The sequence below is a fragment of the Strongylocentrotus purpuratus genome, unplaced genomic scaffold, assembly GCF_000002235.5.
Source record: "Strongylocentrotus purpuratus isolate Spur 01 unplaced genomic scaffold, Spur_5.0 spur5_scaffold_6, whole genome shotgun sequence".
In the NCBI taxonomy this organism is placed as follows: Eukaryota; Metazoa; Echinodermata; class Echinoidea; order Camarodonta; family Strongylocentrotidae; genus Strongylocentrotus; species Strongylocentrotus purpuratus.
In genome coordinates, this window is record NW_022145612.1 from 61,551,812 (window position 1) to 61,579,753 (window position 27,942).

General features: G+C 37.1%; 3 protein-coding genes across 4 annotated transcripts in view; all 3 read left to right on the forward strand.

The window, feature by feature from the left end:
- LOC578599 (low-density lipoprotein receptor-related protein 6) overlaps positions 1-8,867 on the forward strand; it is a 34,434-nt gene extending 25,567 nt beyond the window's left edge. Inside the window, exons 23-28 of the mRNA XM_778758.4 lie at positions 187-372; positions 1,605-1,772; positions 4,524-4,658; positions 5,267-5,424; positions 6,116-6,275; positions 6,675-8,867. Coding sequence (XP_783851.3) covers positions 187-372; positions 1,605-1,772; positions 4,524-4,658; positions 5,267-5,424; positions 6,116-6,275; positions 6,675-7,468 — 1,601 coding nt within the window. The 3' untranslated portion in view covers positions 7,469-8,867. The remainder of the gene's footprint in view (positions 1-186; positions 373-1,604; positions 1,773-4,523; positions 4,659-5,266; positions 5,425-6,115; positions 6,276-6,674) is intronic.
- A 3,385-nt stretch (positions 8,868-12,252) lies between these two features.
- Positions 12,253-14,088, forward strand: LOC115929949 (EF-hand and coiled-coil domain-containing protein 1-like). Its single transcript, XM_031000116.1, has 2 exons — positions 12,253-12,757; positions 13,646-14,088. The coding sequence occupies exons 1-2, from the start codon at positions 12,253-12,255 to the stop codon at positions 14,086-14,088; spliced, it is 948 nt and encodes a 315-aa protein (XP_030855976.1).
- On the forward strand, positions 13,540-22,150 carry LOC105439333 (EF-hand and coiled-coil domain-containing protein 1-like). 2 transcript variants are annotated; one of them, XM_031000162.1, is made up of 5 exons: positions 13,540-14,084; positions 16,738-17,526; positions 19,184-19,342; positions 20,554-20,644; positions 21,259-22,150. In XM_031000162.1, the coding sequence occupies exons 2-5, from the start codon at positions 17,455-17,457 to the stop codon at positions 21,519-21,521; spliced, it is 585 nt and encodes a 194-aa protein (XP_030856022.1). In that variant the 5' UTR covers positions 13,540-14,084; positions 16,738-17,454; the 3' UTR covers positions 21,522-22,150. The 2 variants fall into 2 exon arrangements, with proteins under 2 accessions (XP_030856022.1, XP_030856021.1); XM_031000161.1 differs by lacking the exon at positions 13,540-14,084 and having other exon boundaries at positions 16,379-17,526.
- Positions 22,151-27,942: the final 5,792 nt, after the last annotated feature.

Below are 27,942 nucleotides of genomic sequence, written 5' to 3' on the forward strand. Positions count from 1 at the left end.
GGGGGAGCAATGCAATCCTTAACAAATGTACTGGAGTATTAAACCGAACTATGCTATTTGTTTATTTCTCCAGCAAAATAGTTCAATGAAGGAAAAGAGAGTTACTATTTAATATTGATATTCTTAAAGGCAAATCTTATACTTTTGGATCAATTGTAAGATCTCACTTTATCATTCTGTTGACAGAGGAGCAATGCGAGGCATTGGATGTGCCAAACCACGCCATATTCTCAGGGCCATGCAACCCACCGTACGATCAGGGCAAGCTGTGTATCTTAGAATGTGAACCCGGCTACGTCAGAACGAGCGGGAAACCAAGACGAGTTTGCGCGCACGGTGGAGAATGGCTTGGGACACCAATCGTCTGCGAAGGTAATAAGCTTTATGTTTTATTTTCAGTTTAAGTCGACTTCAATTCGGTTTCAGTTCAGTTCCATTTCGGTTTGGTTTCATATTTCATATTTCACGTTACACATTGTCTGTTTTGTTTCAAATAATATGATGATAAAAATAATAATACGCATGCATTTCGAATACAGAGCATAACATATCAGCTGGTTTGCTTGTACATATTTGTTAATTAAGGACTGAGTAAAATTGGATATTGAGGTTATCAAGGAAATTTAGGTAAAAGCAAAGTTGAATTGTACGCCGTAGAGGATACGTTTTATCGTAAGTCATACAAACTTTTGGGAACGAACAGGAAACATTTTATTAAAGATAAATGTAAACAAGTTTTATTAAAGTGTGTATTGAAAATAAATGTAATCGTTGATCAACTTGATCGATGACCTAGTGGTAGAGTGGCGTCATAACGTTACTGTCCACTTAGCCGACGCGATGCAACAATCTAAAACCCGGCCTTATATTCAGGCACGTAGCCATAGTTTAATGTTGGGGGGGGGGGGGGGGGGGGGGGTCACATACATGTAATCGATCGAGGTAAAAAAAAGGGGTCTAAAAAAGTTCAACCGATCTTGGAAATTTTGGGGGGCACGTGCCCCTCCCCACCCCCGTGCCCCCCCCCCCCCCCCCCCCCCCCCCCGTGGCTACGTGCCTGCTTATATTTGGTTTCCACGTTACATGGTCCCTTACGATTTATGTGGGTTGGTTGGTGGATTATTCATTTGTTTGTTCATTTGCTGCTACTTTTTTTCGGCACTGGTGTAAGTAATCAGTTAAAGATATACTATTGCAGTTGAAAACAATGCAGTCATAGTGAAGGAAAATAAAATCGGATCATACGTCGGTCTTGCCACTTTCCAGTTGAAACTTATTTCAAATATTCATAAATTAAACAAAATGATTCATAGTCTTTAAAGAGTGTTATTTCTCTTTTCTTTTTCCTTGATTTAATTACATTGCTGTATACTTATATAGAGACTGCGTGATATAAAAAAAACAATAACAACCGGCATTATCATGATCAATTATCGTCCTAAACTGAAATATACAAGTAATACAAGTGATAACACAAACTAAACTTCGAAAATCTTTTAATAACAAGTTTAACGTGAAATACTTAAAGTGCTAATGTAAAATGTATCGATAAAGAAGACGGTTATTCCTACCAGTCATTATTCATCATTTGTGTCAAATAATAGAAATGGTAGAACCGCCGCCCGAGGGTGAATGTAGCAGTGAACTGGCCTTCCAGGAGACCCCCGAAGACTACTCACCCGTACAGGACGACCTGGTCCAACAATCCTGCACTACCAACTCACCGCAGGCCGATATCACGTGGTACAAAGATGGCGTCCGACTCATGACAGGTTTGTTTCCAACTCTTTCAGTACAAAATAAAAGGTTATTAAAAATCTAAAATATAGTTTGTAAGCGTAAATATTTAATTGAAGTTTCTTCTCGAAGGCGCTGCTGCCGTTGATGTAAGTTTTTTTCTTCAATTGCGCCATCTTTTGGTGAAGCCGTACATACATATATAAAGAGCAATTTCCGGTTCCTGTACCCAAGCATAATCACGCACTTGGTGATACATTGTGGGACGTAGCTGTCGACACATAGGGACATTATGAGCAGCAGATGGCAGAATACGTAGATATGAAGTAGTGTCAGTAGAATACATTGCTTTTAATTCAAGATTGACCCAAGGTAGTTACATCACGTGGTACAACAAGATGGCGTCCGTCTCATGACAGGTTCGATTGCTGCTCTTTGATAAAGAAAAGTTATGAAAAGAGTCAAATATAGGTTTGTAAGTTGAATGAAATTATTGAAGTATTGAAAATATCTTCACATAGACATCACATGATACAATAATGGCGTCCGAATCGTGACACGTTCGAATACACATTTTTCACTGTTATATATATATATATATATATATATATAATGAACAAAAAAAACCTAGTTTCAAGTGGAAGCTATACAATTAATGATAACCTATTTTAAGTTCCTCTTAATTCAAGATTACAACAGTTATTTCTTTGAAATTTCTTTGAAAACAGTCAAGTTTAAACTTAGTAAGTGATTTATATAAAAATGATGGGTCAATAAGTCCATTTGATATATCGGGTTGAAAAAGGAGTTCCCTCGAATTTCTTAATACTATGGAGGACTATTGTTCTTGCCATACCTATAGCTTGGAAACAGAAACTTAGACATAACATATAAATCTTACCTTTTATATTAACTATTGAAGTTAAAGCAAGACATATTTAGTACAAAATTTAAACAAACTGTCTTCCAACTAATTATAGATTACATCAAATGAAACTGGTTGATTCAGAACTATGTAATTTTTATGAAAATTTCCCGGAAACAATGGAGCATATTTTGGGGGTGTGAATATGTAAGGCCGATATGGTCAGAGTTTCGAGCCTGGTATAAAGATATTACTAGTACATGTAATTATATAAGTTTGAATTTTGACACTGTATTATTTGGATATAAAAGAAATAACAATTTTTTAAAAACCTTTGTATAATCTTAGTGAGAAAAAAAATGATATTATATGATAACAGATACAGGAAACAGACCATTGTTTAGATGTTTCAAATTTTTTGAGCTTGAAAAGCAAGTGGCTTTGGAAAATAATAATACAATGAGCAAATTCTGAACTAAATGGCATATGTTAAAGGTACTTTGTCCCATTTGCAGGCCAAACAAAATCAAAAGGTTAAATACCAACGGCATTTGAAAGATAACACTAATTTAGGACTTCACTCAAAATGAAAGTGCTTAAAAAAAAAATTGGTGGGAAAATATCGATCATTAGTTGTCGAATTGCATTAAGGGATCGCAGTCCTTTTATTAAATAGTGTGATTTTCAGACCCTTGTACCGAATGGTCGTATGTTTTGGGCTGCACAAAGATTCAATCAGTTTAATTTTGGCCATTACAAGAAGTGGGCTATTGATGTAGGCAACTGCTCATGTACCCTTTACGGCTCATTTTATGTATGTTATTACCAAAGAAAAAAAGTCAGTCAGTAACTCAATAGTGTCTGACAGTGAAGTCTAGCAAGTAAACGGGTTTCCTTGCATAATTTGAATACTAGGACACTGCGAACGTTTAAATATCAAAGATAGGACATACGTGGCAAATTCTTAATTCCTGCTAAGTTCTACATACTTTGATGTTGGCTGCAAAAGGGATACACCACCTTTGAAAATTAATTCTTTAGAAGATTAATATACAATGAGTGATTTCAAGTTGGGTGTTAGTGTTAGTTAGTGTTAGTGTTTAGAGCATTCAGAGACTCTTAAATCGAGCTAAAAATTTGGTGATGAAATTAAGGGCCTGATACCAATATCAATATCGATGCACCGTGGTATCGCCACACAGACTCGATTTCACGACGATGATTTAAAATAGTACATAAAAACTAGAGATATCAGGAAAAGCACAGAATAAATTTACACCTATTTCTCTGGTCTTATAAAATAACTCATTTCACACAAAGGAATATATGAAACACATAGTAAAAGACCTGTTTCACATATTTTCATTTGATCGTCAGACGATGAATTAGCGTCGTTCGTGCGTTGACTGTTGTGCTGGTACAGCACTAACACCGAACTGGAAATCAACATTTGCTTAATTCCTAGGGGTAGTGTTAGTGAATAGGGCATTTGTACGTAAAATATTAACACCAGCCACAAAGGTCAGTTGAGCAGACGACAATTTTGCAATATCAATAACACTAGCTACCGGAAGTTGACGATATTCAGAGGTCAAAGCCTTAACACCAGCTGATTTCCATTTCGGTGTTTAAGCTGGTGTTAGTGTTAACACCAGCCCTAAACACCCAACTTCAAATCACTCAATGTAGCCATTACGACTTTTTGTTTCTTTTTTCATTTCTGTGAGATTATAAAATTATAACTTTCTGTTTCTGTTTTGTTCAAACAATGTATTTTATTATACCCCAAAGTGAGGGAATAAACTAAAGAAACCTCCCAAAAAGAAGGAAAAAGGGCGAGCTATTCTCCTTATTAAGTTGAATGCATGGCTAATACAGTTTTCTGTTGTACTTTGTTCTATCCCTTTTTTTTATACGCCAGGTTCTGTTAACGGAATCTACATACTCCCTTCTAATGACCTCCTTATTCCTGGTTTTGACACTCATCACCAAGGTCACTACGCATGCGTGGCTTCCTTTTCAGGTCGAGAATGCTTAAGAGTGGAGGTTGACTTTGGTAAGTAGCTCATCGTTCATTAGTTAACACTGCAAGCAAATAAGGGCTTAAGTAGATCATATCGACGAGATATTTTATGTGATTACCTGATACCCCAGTTACACGGCAAACCCGCCAAAGAGACTCAAAACAAAGCGATAACCAAATAATCGTTAAATTTGTGTACTGATTATTTAGTAGTGCTTTTTTATTATATTATTCAGAAAGGGTTCGGTCTATCATCGGTTTCGTGTCCGTCTTAACGAGTTGACTGGGGTATAATTCAGATACATACTGTAAAACATTCCAAATACCTAAGTAACTGAAAATGTATAGTATGGCAGCAGCCAGCAGCCACATACAGTGGCATATCCAGCAAGGAGGAGCTGGTTTACAGAGTAAAGCCCTCGTTTTATCCGATAACAACTGTAGTGGGTCTACAGCAATGCCTTACATTTCACGGGCACCCGTATTCCTCCCGAAACCGAGTACATGGACTTTTTCACCCCCAGTACTCACATTTTTAGATACACCTCTGTTTTCCGATTTATGAAAAAGACTGAAACAACATGTTAATTAATTCACATCATTCAGTAAATGTGGAAATATTTTCTGAAACTTCTATGCAGCTTTCGATCCATACCGCCATTTTGAAGCCGTTCCCGCCAACGCGTCCTTGGACGTTGGTGATCACCATCTGTTTGAATGTCAAGCCCAGTCAGCCATTGACTCCGTCACCTGGTGGAAGGATGGTTCAAGAGTCCATCAAACAGACCAAATCATTCTGGTTAGTGTCTTCAATCCTACCGGTACTCTCCCCCCAACAATGGCGGATCCAAAACATGTGCCCCTTGTAGTATTGCTGTGCCTTGCTTTCAAGTGTTTAACCAACAATATACTAAATGCACCTGGGAAAAACTTCTGCTTTTTCTATTCGTAGATACTTTAACCATATTTACTAATAAAACTGATATTAACATAATGTGAAGATTGATTTTTTGGATTTGTTTCCAGCATTGTGCCCCCTCTTGTATAAAATCCACGGATATGTCCTTACTGAAAGCATAGTAAAATTCAATGCAGCTCTTTAGAATAGAGCAGGATAGTTTAGGGCAACTAATAAGAGTTAAGTAAGTTCTACTTTTAAGGAGTTCATCATGATTGGTTAGATTTTGGAAATGGTTAGCCTACCAGTGGTCGTCATGTCGTCATGAAACTAAACCATATTCTCCTAGTCTCCTGATGTTTTGCAACCAAAAAAGGTAGCTTAATAAGCGTTTTTGGTCGGAGCATCTGGCACAGTTCACAATAAACATTGTTATGAATATTTTGCGGATAAGAAGTGTCTTTTAGTTTAAACTAACAAAGGGTGGATCTCTGCCCTGTTGATTGTAAATAGTATCATATGCGCACTAAGTCGGTGCCTACGTGAAAATATTGAGGTTTTGATCATGATGTATCTTTAATGCCATTTTTAGATTTCAGGAGGAAGCCTTCTGATAAGGAACCTTGTTCGTCAAGACTCGGGCAAGTACACATGTATCGTATCCGACCAACGGGGCAATCAAAGGGGAAAGGCTTATGCCTGGCTCACCGTAGCAGATACAATGAACCCGCCCACCATTAACATAACAGAAGGTAAACTGAAAAAGACTTACTGTTTAAATACCTTTTGGTATGTATGACGCATTCATACACGTCGTACAACCAACTTGTATTAAAAGAAATAATTCATTTTTTCAACGATACTATGAGAGTGCTTTGAATAATATCAAAAATATGACGGTACTGAGAATGATTGGTGATATTGAGGAGAATGATGGTCATTATGATTAGGAATAAGTAGGCTAATGATTATGATGATGGCGGTGAACGTGATGATGGTTTTGATGAAGATAACGATAGTGGTAAAAATGTTGGTGAAGATGGTTGTGTTAGGATCTCAACAATATTGACAAAAATAGTAACGACGATGACCTTGTGGATGTAGTGCCAGCCAGTACCTGTTCTTTTTACTGTTTCTGTTATATCATACAGTTTGTGGGACAGTCACATCCCCTGAAGCCACAATGTTCACCACCCCGGGACCCAGGGATGGTAGAGTGGTAGGTGGGCAGCAGTCCCTCCCTGGCTCTGCTCCTTATATGGGTCGTATTTGGCACAAAGCAGACCGAACTTTCGTATGCGGCGCCACACTGCTGAACCAGCGATGGGTCATTACTGCAGCCCATTGCATCGTCCTCTACCAGCTCCAATTTCGTGACATTCTTCTCTACTTCGGCGACCACGACACCCTGACGAGCGAAGACCATCAGGTCATTGCCGAGGTCGACCAGATCATCCAGCACGAAGACTTCGACGAAGAAAGCTTTGACAAGGACATCGCTCTCATCCGCCTCAAGCAACCTTTTGCGGAATTCACGGACTACATTCGCCCGATATGCATTCCACCTGCCTGGTTGGCTAAAATGCTACTGCAGCCCGACATGATGGGAAGAGTAACGGGTTGGGGGCAGATCGCAGAGGGCGGGCCATACCCAAGGTATCTTACAGAGGTTGACCTGCCAGTCGTTAAAAGCAAGAAGTGTAAAGATGCCACCACTTTTGAGGTGACGAGGTACATGTTCTGCGCGGGGTACGCCAGTGCTGAGGAGAAGAAAGATGCGTGCCAGGGGGACAGTGGTGGACCCTTTGCCATGCTTCATGAAAACAGGTGGTATCAGCTAGGGATAGTGAGCTGGGGAGAAGGTTGTGCAAGGGATAGCAAGTACGGCTATTACACCAAGATCTTACGACTCCACTCTTGGATTGACAGGAACATCTCAGATTAGTCCTATCATAATCCAGCATGTCTTGCCACTATAATTTTGTGTCACATCGTTTATTCGACGGGAATGTGTGAGATGTTGAACAGAAAAGCGTTGATGCCTGTAAACGTGAGATCATAATCATGCATTAAATATAGTCATTATAAAACACATGTAAACATTTTAAATAAAATAGTAAAGAAATGAGACAATTAACATGAGATGAAATAGTTGTTTCACCTTTACATAGAAAGACGTGCTCTTTTACCATTTTAACTGTTACAGTACGATAATGTTTCATGTAGACATACGTTTATGCTGCTATAGTTGCTGTACTTCAAAATATATTTTCTAGAAACTTTAAACTATTGTGCACTTCAAAGACTACTTATTGTTTCTTTTAATAGAAATTTAAAAAAGGGCGGCTCTGCAGAGGCTTGGTTTATGTACGAAAGGAAAGTGAATACTGGAGGTAGTCTCGTGGCTTATTATTTTTATCAGGAAGGTATCGTTATCTTAATTGCATCGTTCTTCCCAGGTTTATAAATAGTTAGGCGAACGAGTACAATCGTCATACATATATATTTGATTGTGCGTATGTGCAAGAACCCCCTCCCCCATGAAGTAAAGAGAGAGTGTGCACACTGCCACACTGACTGGGGAAATAACTGCAATGTAAAGCGCCTTTAGGACAGTTATTAGGCGCTTTTCAGTGTTTTTGATTAAATCAACCACTTAAAAACTATTTTTTTTAGATATCTCATTATGATAATTTGTAGATATAATAAGAATAAGAAACTGTTATATCTGTTTCATAAATGGGAAAGGTGAAAACTAGTCATGAAAAGTTCTTGGTTCACCGTATAATTTGGATACGACTGAGTGTGACTGATTCTACATCAACATAGGCCTCATACTATTACAATCATCAACAGATATTAGAAGAACGTCTTATATCGAAGTAAATATTGAATCATCTATTACTGTATATTTATCAATTTGTTGATGATAGGATGTCCTTTCATTTTGAGCTCAGACCATGATTGTTGAATTAAATCCGGTTTTGTAATTTCGATACAATTCTACGAACCATGCTCAAGCAAAATGTTCCATGGTCAATTCTGTTACATTGATCGAAATCATGGTCAGGCGTAGATTATTATATTACCTCCTTTCACTCTAGTCTTTTCTTTCTATTCTTCCACTCCAATTTCTCCTTTTCTTAATCTTTTTTTTTATTTCTACATGAGATTTCACACCTATTATCGCGTTATGATATTATTACCTTTGATCGATCTTCCAATTATTCTTTTAATGATGTCTCATTGAATCCTGTTTGTGATGATACTTTACAATCTTCATTTTGTAATATGATAGTTTGATGGATATCAGAAGTAATAAATCGTTATGTTTTCAATCTTGACTCCTTAGTTTATTTCTGTATGTACTATTTCTGCATATATGAAATGATCCTACCTCTATTTCACTTCTTTTGGTGCAAATATGATCAAACAGACACCCAATTTCATCACATTTATAAAATGTTTGGAACTCGCTCTTAAATTAAATTTTGTCTGATCATCCCAATTGTACGCATTTCCCAATTTAAAATGGCCCCTTCAGATTCGCCGATTTCTTTTGACACTGCATGGTTGTTTATTGAATATTACACCTTTAGTTTATGGTTGAGAAGGGGAAAAAAATCCATTCTCTTTTAGAAAAAAGCTTTCAAATTAAATAATTAACCCTCATTGAGAACTAGTATACATGGCTCGAATGAGAGTCTACCGCTTCGCAAAAGGAATATGATTACACGTAGGCCAATTTTCACAAAATTCCTTTTTATTTGTGAAACAATTTTTCCACTCCAATAAAAACAAAAATCGTCATACACGATCATGATCATGATGAGTAATAAGTCAAATATGTATCAACAAAATAGAAGGTATAATTGGCGGGATATCCAGAAGGATTTTAGTGATAAAAAAAAAACGATTCAAGACCGAGTAGAGCCCTTTTCGTTTATGTGTCTAATCGACCGCCAAAGCCTTTTGTGAAGCACAGGACCGGAATTGACGCAGAGAGCTGTGATTCATTATTCAGACTATACGCGAACGATGGTGTAGCCTTGTGAGTTTCACTTGAATTACAAGGATTGCAGGGGCTGATTTTTTCGTTTTTAACAGTTTTAACGGGATAACAAATTTCAGTCAGCATGGTCACGAAAACTTATTGATGGGTTTCAATCAAGTTAACCGAAGAGGCTAGGATAAAAACGACATTTAGTACACTACTTCAGAAGAACCAGCTTCAACTTAAAGCTCTTCAACCGTATATCTTCTATAATTATTATCAAACAGCGGCAGATCCAGGGTAATTTGATCTCTTTTTAGGAGGTGCTGAGTTATCAAATATATAACTAGGTACACACGCTAATATGTCAACTTGAAGTGATATTCGTGGTTATAAACTTCGAAGTTATCTCGTACATGTAGTTGCAAACAACAACGGAAATTAAAATAATATACAAATAAATTGTCAGAGTAAAGGTCTAAACATAATCATTTACAGGGTAAACACGAGTTGCTAACATTAGTGCAGAATTGGTTTCCAAAAAGATGTCAGAAGTTCTTTACTCCAAATAGCATACACAATTTTTGTTATAACATTTGTTTATTTCATTTAATTTTAGAACTTGTGCTCTTGCCAAAGAATCCTGTATTAGGCAATTAGTAGTAAGAAAACTTTGGGACGGGATTCCTTTCTCAATGCAATATTATTCATTTATTCCTTGATAAAGGATTAAAAAAAACAAGATCAGCAAAGAATTTTCCTACCATGGTGCTCATTATTAAAGAACATACAATAATAAAAAAAAATAATACAGAAATGTTAAGATGCACATTACAATACAAAGAAATATAATAGTATATTGAAAACCTAATAATCGAATTGAGAATATGAGTTTATGTGATCATAAATACAAAACAAAGCTTGAATTTGACGGGGAAAATATGACGCCTGATGATACAAAAACTGATTATTTCCAGCAATTGCAGCGTAAGCCAGGCGCCAATGATGAGGCGATTATCGCGCGGCTAATCGGGCATGCAATACGCAACGTGTACCCGCCTCTGGGAAACCCCAAACGCTGTTATCCCTCTTCCAGTCTTGCCACAAGGGGCTATGTCTGCGAGCCTGGGATGAGTGATAGGTGATGAATTCATCATGAAAGTAACACCTTTGTGTTATATACGGGAGAATAGCATGTGCGTGTGCGCGTGTGTGTAAGTATATGTGTGAAATTCGTCGGAATGGTATTCTATATGCATAGAATGGAATCGCGGGATTAGCAAGCAATAATTACCTTAGTGTATTTAAATCCTAATATTTCTGGCAAGAACCAGACTACACAAAAACGATTGTTTTGTTTTTTTATTTAGCAAGTTAGGTTTTTTAAATTGAAGAATATCGGAATATATATGAATATCATGTTGGGGCAACAAGTAGGATATTTTTCTTGAACATTAGGAAAGTGGGTAAACCGCAGAGTGGGCGATACAAAAATGGTACGAAGAGAGTGTGTGCCTTGTGAGTGGATGTGTGTGTGAGAGAGAGGGAGAGCGGGAGAGGTCGTTTGTAATGCCATGACATGAGAAATGTGAAATTAAGACAAAGAGAAAAGAGTGATAAATGAAAAAGGATAGATACAGAGAGGGAGAGAGATAGAGAGAGAGAGAGAGAGGAGGAGGAGGGAGGGAGAGAGAGAGAGATAGATAGAGAGAGAGAGAGAGAGAGAGAGAGAGAGATAGGAGCAGACGAATATAGTGTGACAATGAGAAGGCGAATGCATGAAGAGATGAAGAAGGCAAACTTTAGAGAAAAAAAGATGAAATTAAAAAAAAAAGAAGAGAGATAGAGCGAGAGATAAAGAGATAGAAAAAGAACGAGAAAAAAAGGAGAACGTGTGAGAGAGAGAGGGAGAGAGAGAGAGAGAGTGAGAGAGAGAAAGAGAAAGAGATGGAAAGAAAGACAGAAGGATTGAGAAAGACAAAAAGTGGGGCGAGTTACAGGGAGAGAGAAAATGCAATCAGAGGTATTGAGAGTGAGATCAGAGAGAGATGATTGGATCGTTGGTAATGGACCAGTTAGTGTCAAGTGAATTCATTCGCTCACCATCCATCGTGCGATACAGATGTCATTTAAGAGGAGGAGTATATATAAAAGATGCTTGCAGACGACGAACACACAACAATCATGAAGAGTGACATTCAATCGACAGTTGAGGTATGTAAGAAAGTTATTTTGAGAAGAATATGGTTTAGAATTAGAAAATAAATATTAAAGGCTTTTTGATGATCAACATTGTGTCCAGAAAGCCCATCACATTTGTAATCTAATTTGGTGATCGAGAAGTACTGGAACGCGGTAATTCGTGACAAAATTGTGTTACATTAGATGTACCCAAAAGTACATGTAGATCTACCTCACTATTCGTCGTTTCCCTATTTAATTTTGAAGCAAAAATAAGCCTCTCATCCACCTACATATCATGTATAGCTACACAAGTCATCACGGGTCATAATCAAAGTTCAGATAATTTTGATATTGTTGTACTCTGGCTCAATTCAAAAATACTATGATCACCAACCATTTGTTGTACCTCCTCTCCCCTCCCCCTTAATAATATTTATTTATATTTTTTTTTCTATTTATTTATCTTGTTTTGAAAGAAGCCCCAAAGTGTCATCCTTCCAACCCAACGGTCTCAGTGGTTGACAAGCGCGTTGTCGCACGCTTATAACCGGATGTATCAAGAAGCCAGCATCAACAATGAGATCGTTGTCCTCTCAACCGGCATTGACCAGTACATCCAAGAAGTCTTCTTTCACCTTGGCAACCGAAATCGCATCATTGGTACAAATAGAGATGATGCTGAGCCAGAAACTATTTCATCGGATGATTTTAAGAACCTCTGCCTGCTTCTGGGAGCAGACGACGACAGCGTGAATGAGGAGAGTGGACTCGAAGGCCATGATGACGGGATTGAATTCCAAGATTTCCACTCGCGGCTGATCGATATGTTCGCCGAGATCAACGATGAGGACTGCAAGGTGGAGGATGAAGGGAAGAGAAGAGGAGACCAGAACAGATGGAGAAGTGATGATGAGATGGTTGAAGCTGGCATCAACGTTCCTGATAGACAGGGGTTGGTGTTACGTCAGATGTGCACAGAATGCTTCCAATACCGATCCGTCTTGGAAGTATTTCACTCTGTACTCTACAAGCAGGGAAAAACACCCATTTTCAAAGGTTAGTAAGAAAAATTATTCTTCGTTACCTTGACTAATAAAATACCATAAACAGATATTTAAAAAACACTTTGAAAACCTGTTTTGTTTAACAGTGAGGTAAAACAAAAATCAACCTTACTTATTATACTCATCAAGAACGTTACCACATGTCATTTATTGTGTACGTGCAGTACTTTTACCTATTATGAGGGTATGGATATGTGTTTGTGTTCCCGACATTACTCATAGCCAGTGACGTACGCAGGATTTTTTTTCAAGGGGGAAGTTTTATAATTGGATTGCATCATTAATGTGACCTCGCGAAATATATATATATATTTGTTGCCAATTTCGTGAAAAAATATCTAGCGGCGAATCAGCCAGCCGGCGAATAACCGGGGGGGGGGGCTGGGGGAGGGGAGGTAAGGAGCATTACTTTTCTTCTCGGCGGGGAGGGGGGGGGGGGGGTGGGGGTCGAGAAAAAAGAAAAAAAAAGCTTTTTGAACTTTTTTTTGGCCGGGGGGGGGGGGGTTCGGGCCTCCTGCCCCCTCCTGCATCTGCCACTGACAGAAAGATTAAAGGGGTGTTTAGTCCCCAAAACACCCCTTCCCCTGCGTTCGGCCCCTGACAGCTGCCACGTAATATACAAAATGAAAGACAGAGGCATCAACACGTTTAAACCTACTAGATGATACTTACGGTCAAGCTTGATAAAAAAACAGAGAAGCAATTTCTACTAATTAAAAAAAATACTTCAAAATACTCAATGAGACAGATAATCTTTTTGCATGCTCATTTTTTTTTTTTACCATAGTGTCACAGACTCCCCCAACTATTGCATCATATTCAACTCTCTTTACATTCTGGTTAAATAACACATATTTTTTCCACAATACTTCGTTCATAGATGGAGACAACAGAGAACACTTAGATATCCACACAGCGAACAACTCCGAGCGAGAAGACAGCATGAGTATTTTGGCGGGAAACGAGGAGGTGGCAATTCTACGAGCAGAGAACAACTGTCTGCGAGAAGTTGTAGAAGACATGCGAAGAGCTCTGCAGTCATGTGATGCAAAATGTCTCGCTTTGCTTGTTGAGATTAAGAAATTTCACCAAAGCAATGGAAATCATCTACTCATTGATAATTACAATAAACAAAAGATGGGTCTCGGCTCCGGTGAGACCGAGTCGACAAGAGTTGTCAAACTTGTAAAAGAAATCAACATGTTGCGAGAGAACAGGGATAAACAGCTCGAGGAGGCTATTCTATTCACACAACACCTCGAGGCCGAACTCTGGCAAGAAAGGCAGAAGAATGAGGTTACGGAAAAATGCGACAAAGGGTAAGAAAAACAATTACATCTCACATTTACATCTGCATATGTAACATTTGCATTGGTCTGAATCAAGCAATGGAATCATTACAACTCCCCCTAAATCATAAAACCATCGATATTTTTTGTTGTTGTAAATAATTCCTTAAATAAGAGCATTTGTAAATTTTTATTTAGTTACCATCATCATTATTATGAGCTGAACTGAATTAAACATAAGATAAATAAAGAGAAATATTACTTGAGAATTTTTTGTTGAAAGTGTGAATTATCTCGAAATCTAAAGATACTCTCTCTTAAGAGACTAATCTACAAAAGAAACGTCAATATCATTGTTTTAATTTAGATTTGGCAGTAATGTCAATACTTTGCCCCTAGCTTTATATATAAGCGACGCAGTCATAGCCACTCCATATTCTTTGCCTAATGCTATTTCTTAATGTCTTCTTTGACACTCAAGTTAATCATGCACCTTTAAAATGCAAAGGTGCTTCTACGGCGCCACCATAAATCTCTAACTAATATTAAATTTATTTAATCCTGTGAGGTTGTTATTTTGATCTTTCTGGACTCCTAGGATAAGCTTTTGATTAAATTTGCCAAAGTCCCATAACCGCCTCTGCATGCTGCAGAGTTCGTTGACTTTCCACTCCTATTGGGGGGTTTAGCAAAGTTGACTTCATCAAAATTTCATCCACGTGTAAATCTCTATCTTCGGAATGGAATGTTGGTTTCGAAACGAGGACAAAAGCAAAGACAACAAGTACCAAAAGGTGGAATAAAAGTACAACTTACCAATCTGCTGTCATGCAGTAACCATTATTATTATTGTCTTACTTTGTCAGGCGCGGATCCAGGATTTCTTAGGGGGGGGGGGGTGAGGGTAGTGAGCACTATTTTTTTATTATTTTTTTGCCGGGGGTGCCCCCTGTGCCCCCTAGATCCGCCACTGTTTGTGCAGAATCACCAAATAAATGATAGGTGTTAATACACAATTGACGCTTTGACATGAACAAATGTACCTTGTAATTTTTAGGAAAACAAATATGCAAGTTATCTCCTGATTTATTAGTATGGTTTCCTGATTACATGAAACATATTCTGTGCAAAAAGATTTGATGTTATCTGACATATCACTAATTAATGATTCAGGTATTGAATTACGCATACGCAGTTAAATACTACAGCCACGTGTAGAAGAGAATTCTTCAAGTATTGAAGAGATATCTTTCTTCGTAGACAGTGCGAATGTAAATACAAATGTTGTCCAGTAGATATCAGGTTCCTTAACGTCTTCAGTGCTTAAAACCTTTTTGGTCTTCCTATTGGTAACTTGTAATTGTGTGGCTTTGATTATATCAAGAATAAAGTAAGTGCCATCAATTAGAATATGCCTATCTACAACCCAAGTGGGACCTTGTGTCTAAAAATAGGAAAAAATGCTTCCAAATTTGACTGAATCCGTGGCGTGTGAGTCCCCGAGTTGTTTGCTAGTTAGATAAGGGCACATTCACAGCTCACTGTTCTCTTGGGATGTGCGGTGTCGTATGGAAACGGAAGGGTTGATTTAGGGTTAATTTGGCGAAGAGCATTATTCACAGAGCGATACATTTAATCCCGTACATCTTATTTTGCATTCTGGGATGAGGTGTGATTTGAGGGGTGTCAATCTCCAAACCTCCACTTAAAGAGTCATTGCAAAGATTTACGGGGTTCAAGTCGAGGTTAACATAATAGAGAACCAATTCAGTTCCAAAGTAATTAGGTATTGAAAACAGTTTCAAACGCCATTTTACTTTTGAGAAATAAAGATCGATTTTTATTGTTACTTTTCTTAATATTTGACATTTTGGTTATATGAGTAGGCCCTATACAGTAATCAATATGCGCAATCAGAGAGGTAGGCATTATACTTTGACATGTTCAAGAAATTAGTAATAATAACATTAAGACGATCGCAAAGACGTTTGGCATATACACCGAGGGCTAAATGAAGAGCATTTGCCATCACTCATTGGCATGTGCGAACATTACAGGCGTATTGGTAATCCAATCATAGCCAAAGCATCTAAAGTGATCGCGGCAGGGACTCGAACCCCGTACCTTGTGATCCACTATTCGATGGTTTCTATAAAGTAAAAAAAAATGGTATGGTATGGTATGGTATATTTTATTTATTCACGGCTAAAAACAAAAATACAATTGTGCCCGCATTCAGCAAAAGCTGTTTTTCAACGAGGCCTTGATTACATATAATTAGAACAGAATATAAAACAATGAAAATACAATTTACAAACAAATATGCAAGTTATAATAAGTGAACATATTTACAGAAATTTAAGTACAAAATAGAATCATAGTGACAAAGTGATGGGAAAAAAAATATCTACGAGATGAAAGAAGTGAGCAAATATCTTGAATTTTACTAATCTCAATGTTGTAAGATTTAAAAACATTATGATTCTGATATCGTTGGGTAGGGTATTAAAATGTTTTGATGCATGGTATAATGGACTTTGTTGAAGAAAATTTGTGTGAGGTCTTGGAAGGGGGATTTGTGAATTTGCATAACGCAACATATAGCGTAATGTGCATTCCTCCCCTAACGAGGTTGGTCTAAGCCTTCTTAGAAATTAAATTGTGTTCCAAATTATATTTTCAGAGTAGACACAACTTCAACTCATGGGACATATCTTCACGAAACCGTTAATCCGAATGCAGCCTCGGAAGATGAAGGAGGGGCGAGTCCAAGCAGCGAAGGGCAACCTGGGTCTAGTAGTGAGTCTACATCAGAATCTGATGACGATAGCATTATAACAAGTAAGATTAAATGAGTATGAATGAAGTATCATGTTAATTTTAAGAAGTTTTACCAATACATTTGGCGTGTTAGAGCCAGTGTCATTTATACAAGGGGCCGGGTACTTGAAAAGAAGATTATGCGACCCCCTTTCCACAACGTCACTCACTCTATTGCCTTGGCTCTCATATTTCATCGACATAATATTTCCGATGCCCCCCTCCCCCCATCGAGACCACTGCCCCTTAATAATTGGACCCACACTATACGTCATCATGTAGGCCTACAAGCCTACAAGCCTAAATAGTCAGTTCTAATGGGATTTAGTATGAGGAATGCGAGACTTTGATATTATTTGATCAACAAGTTCAGTGTTATCATTAATAAAAGAATTTGTCACTATTTAAAAAAATTTCTTTCCAGTTTACATTATAATTTCGTGCTACCGTCAATCGACCAATAAAATCAATCACACTTTCCATCTTTACAGGTATACCATCTGGAGACTGGTGCTTCCCCTACTCTGGCGATGACTACTCACCTGTGACCCGGGTCAACATTACCAATTTAGAGATTGAAATGAAAGAGCTCAAGGAGACACTACGACAGGTGGAATTCGAAAGAGATACAGCGCTAGAGAGATCCCATCAGGTAATGATTTTAATTTTAATTGAGCTAAATCCGTACGAAGCTAGTAAGCAAATGTAAGCATAGAAGGACAAATTAATAAGTTTAAAAGGGGTTAATATAAGATTATACATAATACTTTATTGTAAATTTATAGCAGTTATATTACAACAAATAAAAGCAAGCAAAGAGAGAGAGAGAGAGAGAGAGAGAGAGAGCGAAAGAGCGAGAGAAGGAGAGAGGGAGGGGAGAGGAGAAGGAGAAAAGGATGATAAAAGGGGTGGGGCACAGACAAACGAGAGAGAGAGTCAGTGAAATAAATAACGAGAAAGGAGCAGCAGAGAGATAACAAGAACAAGTAAAAGAAAGAGAGAAGAAGACAGTTTGAGAAAGAAAAAGAATGGGAGAAGGTTTGAATGATATGCACACGCACACCCACGCGCACACATATTCACACACACCAACACACATATAAATATATAGAGAGGGATAGAGAGGGATAGAGAGGGAGAGAGAGAGAGAAGAGGGGGGGGGGGTTAACATAAGGCATGAACCCATGAAAGTTCTATGTTTGGAAGGATTTTCCGTTTGTTTGCTTCTTTTTTTATAGAGAAAAAAATGCATCTTGAATTGGTTTTGCACAAAGCAAAATGTCCAGAAACAAGCTTTATTCTAAAGTATTTACATCTAGATTTGTAGCCAGTATTATTGAATAACATAATGAAGGCGACAAAGTAAACAGCGAACCATTATCAGAGAGAGAGAGAGGGGGAGAGATAGATAGATAGAGAGAGAGAGAGAGAGAGAGAGAGAGATGATATGATTGGTACACCAACTAATTATATTCTCTAATAATTAGCCTCGCCTCTATCTCCACTTTATACGGGTAAATCTAGCCCCGGGCGATTGATCTAATAATGATATGAATACATGGAATCTGGATACGTTGTGTGAATTCAGTGATACCACTAATATGTGATTATGGTCTCCAGCACGGGTTTGTTTTCTAGTTCGTATCCTCAAGGCAAATATGAGTCAGGTAAGGCAGGCTTTCATTCGGAGAGTATTAGCCTCAAGATAACAATAACCGCTTGTTTGCCATCGGAAACCCCCTCGGATCATATCCAGAGCGAGACCCAGGGATGGATGACTAACCGTCAATGCCCGTTCAGCGGACACTACCGAGAGGAATTCAGAATGCAATTTTCTGGTTAACTTATTCTATTTCATGAAGGATTCTTGTACACCTCATTTCACGTGCCTCTCGAGGTAAACAAATATTGTTGATTGAAAAATAACGATAAAGTATAGGCAGTATTTAAAAGTTATTGTTCTATTATCAAAAGGATATTAAGCGAAAGGTAAATGCACTTGCATTTGATTACAAACAATCACAGAAAAGAATAGTAGACTAGGATTTTTTATTTTGTGTTGACAGGTTAACTTCAAACCAAATACTTTTTAAAAAAAGACGAAATAAAAGACAAAACAAAAACTGAACGAAACAAGGCAAAATTAAAACAACAAAGTGAAACAAATGGAAACAAAACAAATTAAATCTAAATAAGACCAAAACAAAATCATACACACACCCTCACATACACACGAACACACACACACACATACAAAATAAAAACAGAACTAAAGAACATTCGCTATTGATTTTCTCTTTGCATTAAAGTTGGCGATTGATCTTGATGTCGAAAGCCGTGGTCGTAAGCTAGATCGACGTCGTTATCTAGACGACATAACTTCCTTGGAATCTGACAGGGTCCGCTTATCGACGATGGAAGAAGAATTAGGTGATGTCATCGTTCTGATCATGCACCTTCGAGACATGGTGAGTGATGGTCGCTGACTACGGCATTCAGACCACAAAGTCATGAGTGGGAGAAGCCGAGTAGGAGGAAAGACGGTCAATGATAATGATGATATTGATGATTATCATGATGATATGACGAAGATGTGATGATGATGATAGGAATAATAGTAATAACAATAGTGATAAGAGTAGTAGTAGTAGTAGTAGTAGTAGTAGTAGTAGGAGTAGTACTACTACTGAATTATTTATTTTAAAAACGTAAATATTATGATCTCTCCCTGTCCCTGCATTCAATCATTCCAACACTATCAAAGCAGAAATGGATACCGATGAACATAATCTGTGCTGAAAAGACATCACCTGCAATAATGTAGGACGAGGTGGTGGTGGTGATGGGGCAGTGGCATTGGCTCAAACTATAGTGTAGCTCTTCTTTGAAGGGCCATACAATAAATACTTAGTGAAACTTGCTATGGGATACAAGAAAGGGGATGCCAAGATAATTGACTGAACCAATGTCTTGGGAGAATGCCGCCCTTCTCTTTTTACCGATTTCTGAATACGCCACTGGGGGTATACACAGCTAAGTACATGGTTTAAAATCAATGATAGTTCAAATCAATTATTGATAGTTAACACAATTTATGCAAACCTGCCTGATTTGCACTTTGATTTTATCTAAGGCTTAAGCATTTTTGATCAATTCAATTTTTGCGAGTTTTCGATATTAGCCATTGCTCCTTCAAGTGTAATATATTGCCTATACATGTAATGCTATCTAAAGGAATAGACCCTCCCCCGTAATTTCAGTTAAAAAATCATGCATATAAAATGTTCATGATATTCAAATTTTTGAGGGTATTTTCTAAGTGTGTGTTTTTTGTATCCGAACTGTATAAACCCCCTTTTCCGTTTGATATCTCCACATGACTCAAACTAGTTTGATGTGGAGAACAGCAATAAATGAAATAAATAGAAAATGGTTACGTGTGCAACAGCTATCATTTTCCTATTTTGGTTCGAAGGAAAATTTGGGACATCAGTGAAAGGCTCAACTCATTTGCTATAACACTATAATTACAATCATTATGAGATCTTATAACATGCGTGATTGACTGTTGTTTGTAATTGACCACTCAATAATGATATTGACAATGACATACACTGAAGTATGGAATAAGCAGAATCCCATTAGGAATCTACATCTCCCTTTATTTTCACGTTAACAGAATTTTTCAAAGCGGTCAGTCGGGAAAATTCTCTTCGACGCAATCAGCGAGAGCAACTTTCATTCGGGAATGGAAGCACAGGACAAACTAGGTATGATTTCAGTTAAACTATATTGATGACAATGATATGATGATATTGGTTATTTATATAGCGCACATATCCACCATGCGAGGTGCTCAAGGCGCTCCAACGTTACTCCTGCTCCGCTAGACAGCCGATTGCGACGCTCACAGCATTCAAGGAATTTTGTTTGGTAAAACCCATGAAAAGGAAAAAGGAAAAAGAAAGGAGCAAGAGTAGGAGGAAAGGAAGAAGAAGAAGAAAAAGAAGAAGAAGAAGAAGAAGAAGTAGAAAAAAGAAAAAGAAGAAGGAGAAGAAGAGAAGAGAAGAGAAGGGATAGAATGGGGAAATAGAGAACGGTGGGAGGGAAAGGGAGAGAAAAGGAGCAAGCAAAGATGTAATGAAGGGAATAAATATCGAGATAGAAAGACATAATATTATAGGACGAGAGAGAGAAAGAGAGAGAGAGAGAGAGAGAGAGAGAAGGAGAAAGAAAGAGAGAGAGAGGGATGCGAAGTGAATGAAAGACATGTATAATATAAAGGTATATAAACGGTAATTATATAAAATTCGATTATTGGAATCGGCGGTTGAAACATTATACATTCTGTCGCAATAAGTAATCATTTTTTTCTTCTTATCAGGAAATACAACTGTAAACTTCATTCACAGCCTACACCAGGAGCTTCTCCACTGTGACGTCATATCAACGAATGGTAACCTGAACCCATCTCAGGCATCCACTACCATTGGAAGCAACCTGCCTGCAAAGAATGGCGTATCCTTGAGAACGCACTTTTACCAGTTCAACGGCGACGAAAATATACAGGAAGATTGCGACCCCCCGAAAAGACCTAGCGGCTTTCCAGTCGACTTGATAAAGAGTGGATTTGAAATGAAATGTTGAAATTCCAATCATTGTTAATGAGAAGGTGTAGATAATATATTGTGATTGCATTTGTTAAGAATGTCATTTGTAGCAGAATTCTAAATCATTATGTTGTCATTTTCTTCCGTATCAATCTATTCCTTCTATGCCTTGGGCTGATGCAGCAGCCTTCTAAATGATGGCCCACATACACAAATGCAGTGAAATAACTTGTAAAAAAACTATGTTACTTATTGTCCATCTGCTTCATTTTACCATACATAGTAAGCTTACAGGGTGTATTAGAAAGAAAAAAAACATTGTCTCTGACTTCATTCAAAGTTTTGTTTGTTTCAGTTTTGTCAGAGCACGTGAAGCTGTTTGTTTCACCAATCTCTATATCCATCTCAATATTTTGAATAAACTTCTCTTCTATTTAGTACAACTGATTATATCTTTAAATTACATGATCATTCAGGTACACTAGTCATATTGGTCTTGTCAGCAAGCTTTACGATTTGTTAATATCCTAATAATGACTTTGTATTGGTGGCTGAAGTAGTAATGGATTTGTCTTTTTGTAATGTTGTAAATACATCAAATTTACCTCCTAGTCCATATATTGGCACCTTAAAGGGACTTGGTAACATTGTTCAGATGATAAATAGTGGTGCTAAGGTAGTGACTTCAATGCTAGATGTACAATTAAAGATAATCTGACAATTTGAGTGGAAACGGACCATTATTCATGGTACAAATTGGGAGAAACTGATCTGATCGATTCCTTAATTCTCCCAACTATATTATTACAATTTAATTACATTTTAGGTGAATGGAAATCTCACAAAGCAATAAATGGCTCTACATTCCATTCCAGACATTTAAGTGTTGACAGATTTTTTATAGCCTGTTTTATGTCTTTTTTTCATGGAAAAACGGTTGGGAAAATTCAAAAATGGTTGAGAGAATTTACTGTTAATCACTGTTAGAGGGTGTCATACATCGACGCCTTCAAAAAAAAAACCTAGATATCTTTGTGGTTTGAGAATTTTTTCAGGATTTTTTGCATGTCAGAGGGTAGTACAGAAAAGGAATATAGTAAGTAACATTTAATACAAAAATTAAGCAATTTTTTTTCATCAACCTTCAACAATGTTACCAAGTCACTTTAATATCCCCTCCTCCATTCAGTTGACCGTTATTGCTATTGGATAAATACAATCGGCTCAGTGATACCTATTGGACCAAGTATGTTTGCCAAATGTTTTCGCAGCCTATATTGGTATATAGTGAGTTTTAGTATTAGTTCCCCTCTACCATAAATTAGATTCAAAGGGCACATTAATAATGACTTTTTTTAGTTCTGAGCTCCTAAAGTTGGGTATACTTGTTTTGATGCACACTGTATGATACTAGCTGCTTAGCTTCTTGTTGCAAAAGGCAATAAAATCTTCACACACACACAAAATTGACAACATTTCGAAAGAACAAAAAAAGAAAAAGATTACCTTGATTGAAAGAAATCTAAAGAGCGTTGGTGGTAGGCGCTCAAAAGCATGTTAGCGGAACAGGTCTTAAAGAGTAAAATTACAATGGAAACTGAGGGAGTTAAAAATCCATTAACCTAAAAAGGCCGGGCTATTTGAGGTCTTAGAATTGCCGGGGGGCATTATGGCCCCCCCCTTAAGATCTCGGCCGCGAAGCGGCCGATCGCCGCGAAAATTTGCACGCATGTAAAGTGAAGTGTATAGAATAATATGATAATTATATGATCATTTGCATATTTATGGTAATTTATGCAAATAAAGTCATAAAAATCTAGCCAGCTTATTCCTTATGTTATCTCTTGTTTTGATAATTTCTTATGTATTTCATTGTTTTTTTAACTTATGTATTTCATTGTTTTCGTTGTTTTATTTTATTTCTTATAAGACCTTGTAACCGTAGGTCCGATTTTCAAAAAAATTCTTTTAAAAGTTGCGCAAGACTCGAAAGAAAAAAGTCAGCGAGCGGCGGGCGCCATCCATATGCGTTCCCGATCAATCGGAAAAATCGTGGAGTGGGGCATAATGCCCCCCGGCCTTATTAGGGTTAAGCAGGGCTCCCACTTAGCTGTACGGATCTACCAACGAGTTATCAAGATCTTTTGGTATTGGTATTGGTATTTATTTTCCATATCACAATATTAAAAACAATACAAAGAAAATGCATGTACATAGTAAAGTCAATAGTATAGTGAATGGCTGGATAACCCATTTAGCTTTGTTAGTATAACAAAACTTTTCTTCCCTGGGGAAAATGGGAACTTGTCGATGGAAAAGGGGCACTTGTCAAAATAAAAGGGCACTTTTAAGAGGTGAAAAGGGGTAGGGGCACTTCTACAAATTAATAGGGGCACTAGTCAAAGATAAAGGGGCACATTTCGAGTACTATAATAAGTGGGGGCACTGCGCCCCCGCCCCGCCCCCCCCCCCCTGCACCCCTCCCTGCTCTCCTACCCCCCGGAGAGGGCTGCCTCTGATTTTGGCGCTCTCCAAAATAAAGATGGATGCCAGAAGCATATTTGCTCGATATGTTGGAGGAAGAACAGGCCTGGATCCTCTGCACAAGTATGCCAGCTGACGTACCATGGTGCGTTCGTCATGCCCGTCATGATCGCCCTGCACTCTGCTCATGCTCATACGAAACTCGCCGTAAATCCCCGTACTCGATCTAAACTCGCGTTAATACTCTTGGAAACTCGAATAGCACTCGCGTATACTTGAAGGTGACGAGTTGCTATGAGTTATGAAGAGTGCAGTGCAAGCTTGTTACGAGTACTGCGAGTATATTACAAGTGTAAGCAAGTTCACCTCGAGTTACGAGTCAGTGAAAATTTTGAACATGTTAAAAATTCTGGAACTGCTCCTGACTTCGAGGAGAGCCCTGGAATGTTGTAAAAAGTTACACCGAACCATACCGAGTTGTCGCGAGTTATCCCCGAGTTACAAGTAGAGCTATTCGCGAGTATTGCGAGTGCCTCTTTGAGGCAACTCATTACAACTCGTCATAACTCGCCAGTACAACTCGGCTAAGTGGGAGACGTGTATCAATGCGATACGATGCTCATCATTTAGCCCAGACTCAAGTTTCAATCCGGGGTCCGATAAGAGTCAGTTTAAAAAGTAACATTCACGGATATGACCGCTAGACCAACTAGCAATTCCCTAAAAAAAAAAGTGGTATGAAGTTTCATATTCAACAAGGAAATTTTTCTTTCTGGACCATTTCTTCGTTCTAGAACTGTAAAAAAAAATGCCATTAAGATCCTTTTTATTGAGTCTTTTTTTTTGTAACCGTTATGTCGCAAATCTCTGTTATTAATTTGTAAAAACAGAGGAAATCGTTTCCTATTTATTTCCTATCTTTTTGCAAGAACAAAATGATATTTCTCTCGATCTCTCTTCAAGACCATTCACTCACTCTCTTTCTGTCCAAGTACCTCATTTTAATACACAAACAAACCAGAAAATTGTATTTATCAGCACCATATCGTACATTTAATTTGATTTTATTGTTTGAATCAACAAGTGACAGTTAAAATAATTTAAAATGTCATATTTATTCTTTTGTACAGTATTCAATATTTATCAAATTAATAATAAATGAAATAGATAAATAAAGTACCTATACTATACATTGTATACGCATTTAATACACGAAAAAGCATAGAACTAAATGGTATAAATGTTATACCAACCTACAGGGCACTGAATTGGATTTGGATTTGGTTTGTCTTTCAAGGAAAGGTTCATTTTTTCTTTTTGATTGGAATGTGTTCAAATAAATAAGACATTTTTGGAATATTCAAATATAAAAGGAAAAATGCTCCTCAGATCAAGTAAGTGTTTTTGGTTGAGAAGGGGATTCTGTTGTCATTCTAAGAAGGAAACGTGTGGAATGACAAAGTCGGAGAACATGTTTTGACAGAATTTGGAATAAAGTTATGATATCCATGTAATGTCATATTCCCGATGTTGTGTATTCACATCATCTATACTGTAGAATAATAATCAGTTTAATTCATGACAAAAACAAGCCTAAGTGTGATTGAAAGAGAGATTTTTTTTTTGTAGCATTTTTTTAAATTGTATTCATTCAGTACAAAATATATTATAAAAAACATACAGTTTCATTGATTTACATAACATATCAAAATATAAAGAAAATTGTACAACCCTCAAAAAATATATAAGATAGTTTACTACACAGTACATAATGTTTTCAAATTAATTATACTGAATGAATATTATAAATCAAAGCCTTACGCACAGACAGACAGACACACACTAACAATACTAACTGGTCCATCATCAACGACCCAATCATCTCTCGATGATCTCACTCAGTCTCAATAGCTCTGAATTCATTTTCTCTCTCCCTGTAACTCAACCAACTTTTTGTCTCTCTTTTTGTATTTCTCTTTCCTTCTCCCTTTCTCTTCCTTTCCATCTCTTTCTCTTTCTCTCTCTCTCTCTCTCTCTCACACACACATTCTCTTTCTTTTCCTTCCTTTTCTATCTCTTTCTCTCTCGCTCTCCCTCTCTCTTTCTCATTTCAGCTCTTTCTTTCTCTGAAGTTTGCCTTCTCCATCTCAGGGGTTTTAAGGCATTTAATCACGGTCAGAAGGAAAAAGGAACACTTATTTTGTGTGTGCTTTCTTTAGCACCAAAACAAATAAATTCATGGCTGATTGTCAACGAAACGGAGTTAAGTCTGTTGTCAATTCTGCTTGTTGCTACGACAGGCAGCAAGTGAAAACGAAATCGTTTGATAAAATTATGGAAAAACAAGCACTATTTTAAACAAACAGAACTTTGTCATTCCTTGCTCATGTTTCCTGATTGAGGTGTCATATGAAAGGGCAGGAACTCAACTTTCTAGAAATGTGATTTTCTCTTTGAAATTCAGATACCGTCCGCCAAATGACTTTATGGTGTACTCTCTTCAAATTCATTTTAATAAATCATGCGTGAAATATGCATCATATGAGTTGCATCAAATGAAAGATGAGGATCTAAGCTTTCCAAATATGTGTCATTTATTAATTATAAATGTGACTAAGTTATGATAAAACATCGATAATTCTCGGTTTCGTTTTTTCTGGGACGCACTGTATAAATATATATATATATAGAGAGAGAGAGAGAGAGAGAGAGAGGGAGAGGATGAGGCATATGCAAAGATGAAATTCAGGTATTCATTCATTCATTCATTTAATTCACATCTTAAACGAAACTCGTCTCCTCTTCACTATCTTACAGTTGTGTATTCACTCCATTCACTCGGGTTCCGAAGAAAGGTTTTCATGTTCGTATCACGGAATTGCCAATATTCCCAGCCCTTCGTTTCCGGGTTCCAATTAAATCACTGAATGATTTATTTAATCTAATATTTAATTCTAAGCTTCTTTTCCAAATCAGCGGAAAATAACACACGAAGTCTCAAAAGTTTGGTTTGGTGCATGTTGGGTTTAATTTTTTTATCACCATGCAAGGGTTAAAAAAAAATCACTAAAGGTTTGAGTTTTGGTGACAGAGATCTCCATCTGACAACATTGGACTATATAAGGCATCGTTGTGCATTCTCCAGTGTTCTAGGAAAGGAAGAAACCTTGGTTAACGTTAAATTTGCATGGATATGGACATACAAAACCTTCGTTATTGTCCGATTTGGTGTTTAAAGATAAAGGTGAGTTCTGGTCATCCGATTGCATTGTGAAAGAAAAGGTGTGGAATGGATCAGAACAAGTTGATCTTGTAGAATGTAAGTATTGGTGTGTGTACTGCAAAGTTGTGGAGTCATCAAAATCATAATAAATTCAGCCCAGTCTTGGTAAAGTAACAAGCACTGTACACAGAAAGATGTACATGAAACTACACAAATGGTGTCGGGGCTACCAACATTGATTTCCTAATCTTTCTATGCTCATTACTCAGCCAGTATATATTTTCCACCAGAATTGTTTGGCAAATGACATTTATTTCTAATCTTGAACATTCAGTGTAAGTTTCGTTTGATTATGTGAGAATTCATTTTTTTTTTAAATAATCAGAATTCACCTTTATCTTTAACGCATTGTTGAAATCGTTCGATTGGGTAACACAAAGTGAAATCTTGAAAAAAAATTGGGTCATAGTGGAATGTTAAAAAGGGTTTCTTGCAGTGTTGAAATCTGGAGTTGTAAAAGTTTTGAATCGCAGTGCATTCCTTATAAGATGAATGACAATTTTTTTTTAATTTACATATTTATTATTATTATATTTTTTTATTTTATTAATTTATTAATTAATCTATTTATTTATTTTTTTATTTATGTATTATTTTTTATTTTTTTATTTATTTATTTATTATTTATTTATTTTTATTTATTTATTTATTTTTATTTATTTATTTATTTATTTTATTTTTTTTTGGGGGG

Excerpts from the sequence above, each read along its gene's own strand:
- LOC105439333 (XM_031000162.1), top strand. The coding sequence starts at position 17,455 with ATGAAAGAGCTCAAGGAGACACTACGACAGGTGGAATTCGAAAGAGAT. Across the intron at positions 19,343-20,553 it reads TCATGCACCTTCGAGACATG|AATTTTTCAAAGCGGTCAGT; the intron begins GTGAGTGATGGT and ends TCACGTTAACAG. Across the intron at positions 20,645-21,258 it reads GGAAGCACAGGACAAACTAG|GAAATACAACTGTAAACTTC; the intron begins GTATGATTTCAG and ends TCTTCTTATCAG.
- LOC115929949 (XM_031000116.1), top strand. The coding sequence starts at position 12,253 with ATGTATCAAGAAGCCAGCATCAACAATGAGATCGTTGTCCTCTCAACC. Across the intron at positions 12,758-13,645 it reads AAAAACACCCATTTTCAAAG|ATGGAGACAACAGAGAACAC; the intron begins GTTAGTAAGAAA and ends CTTCGTTCATAG.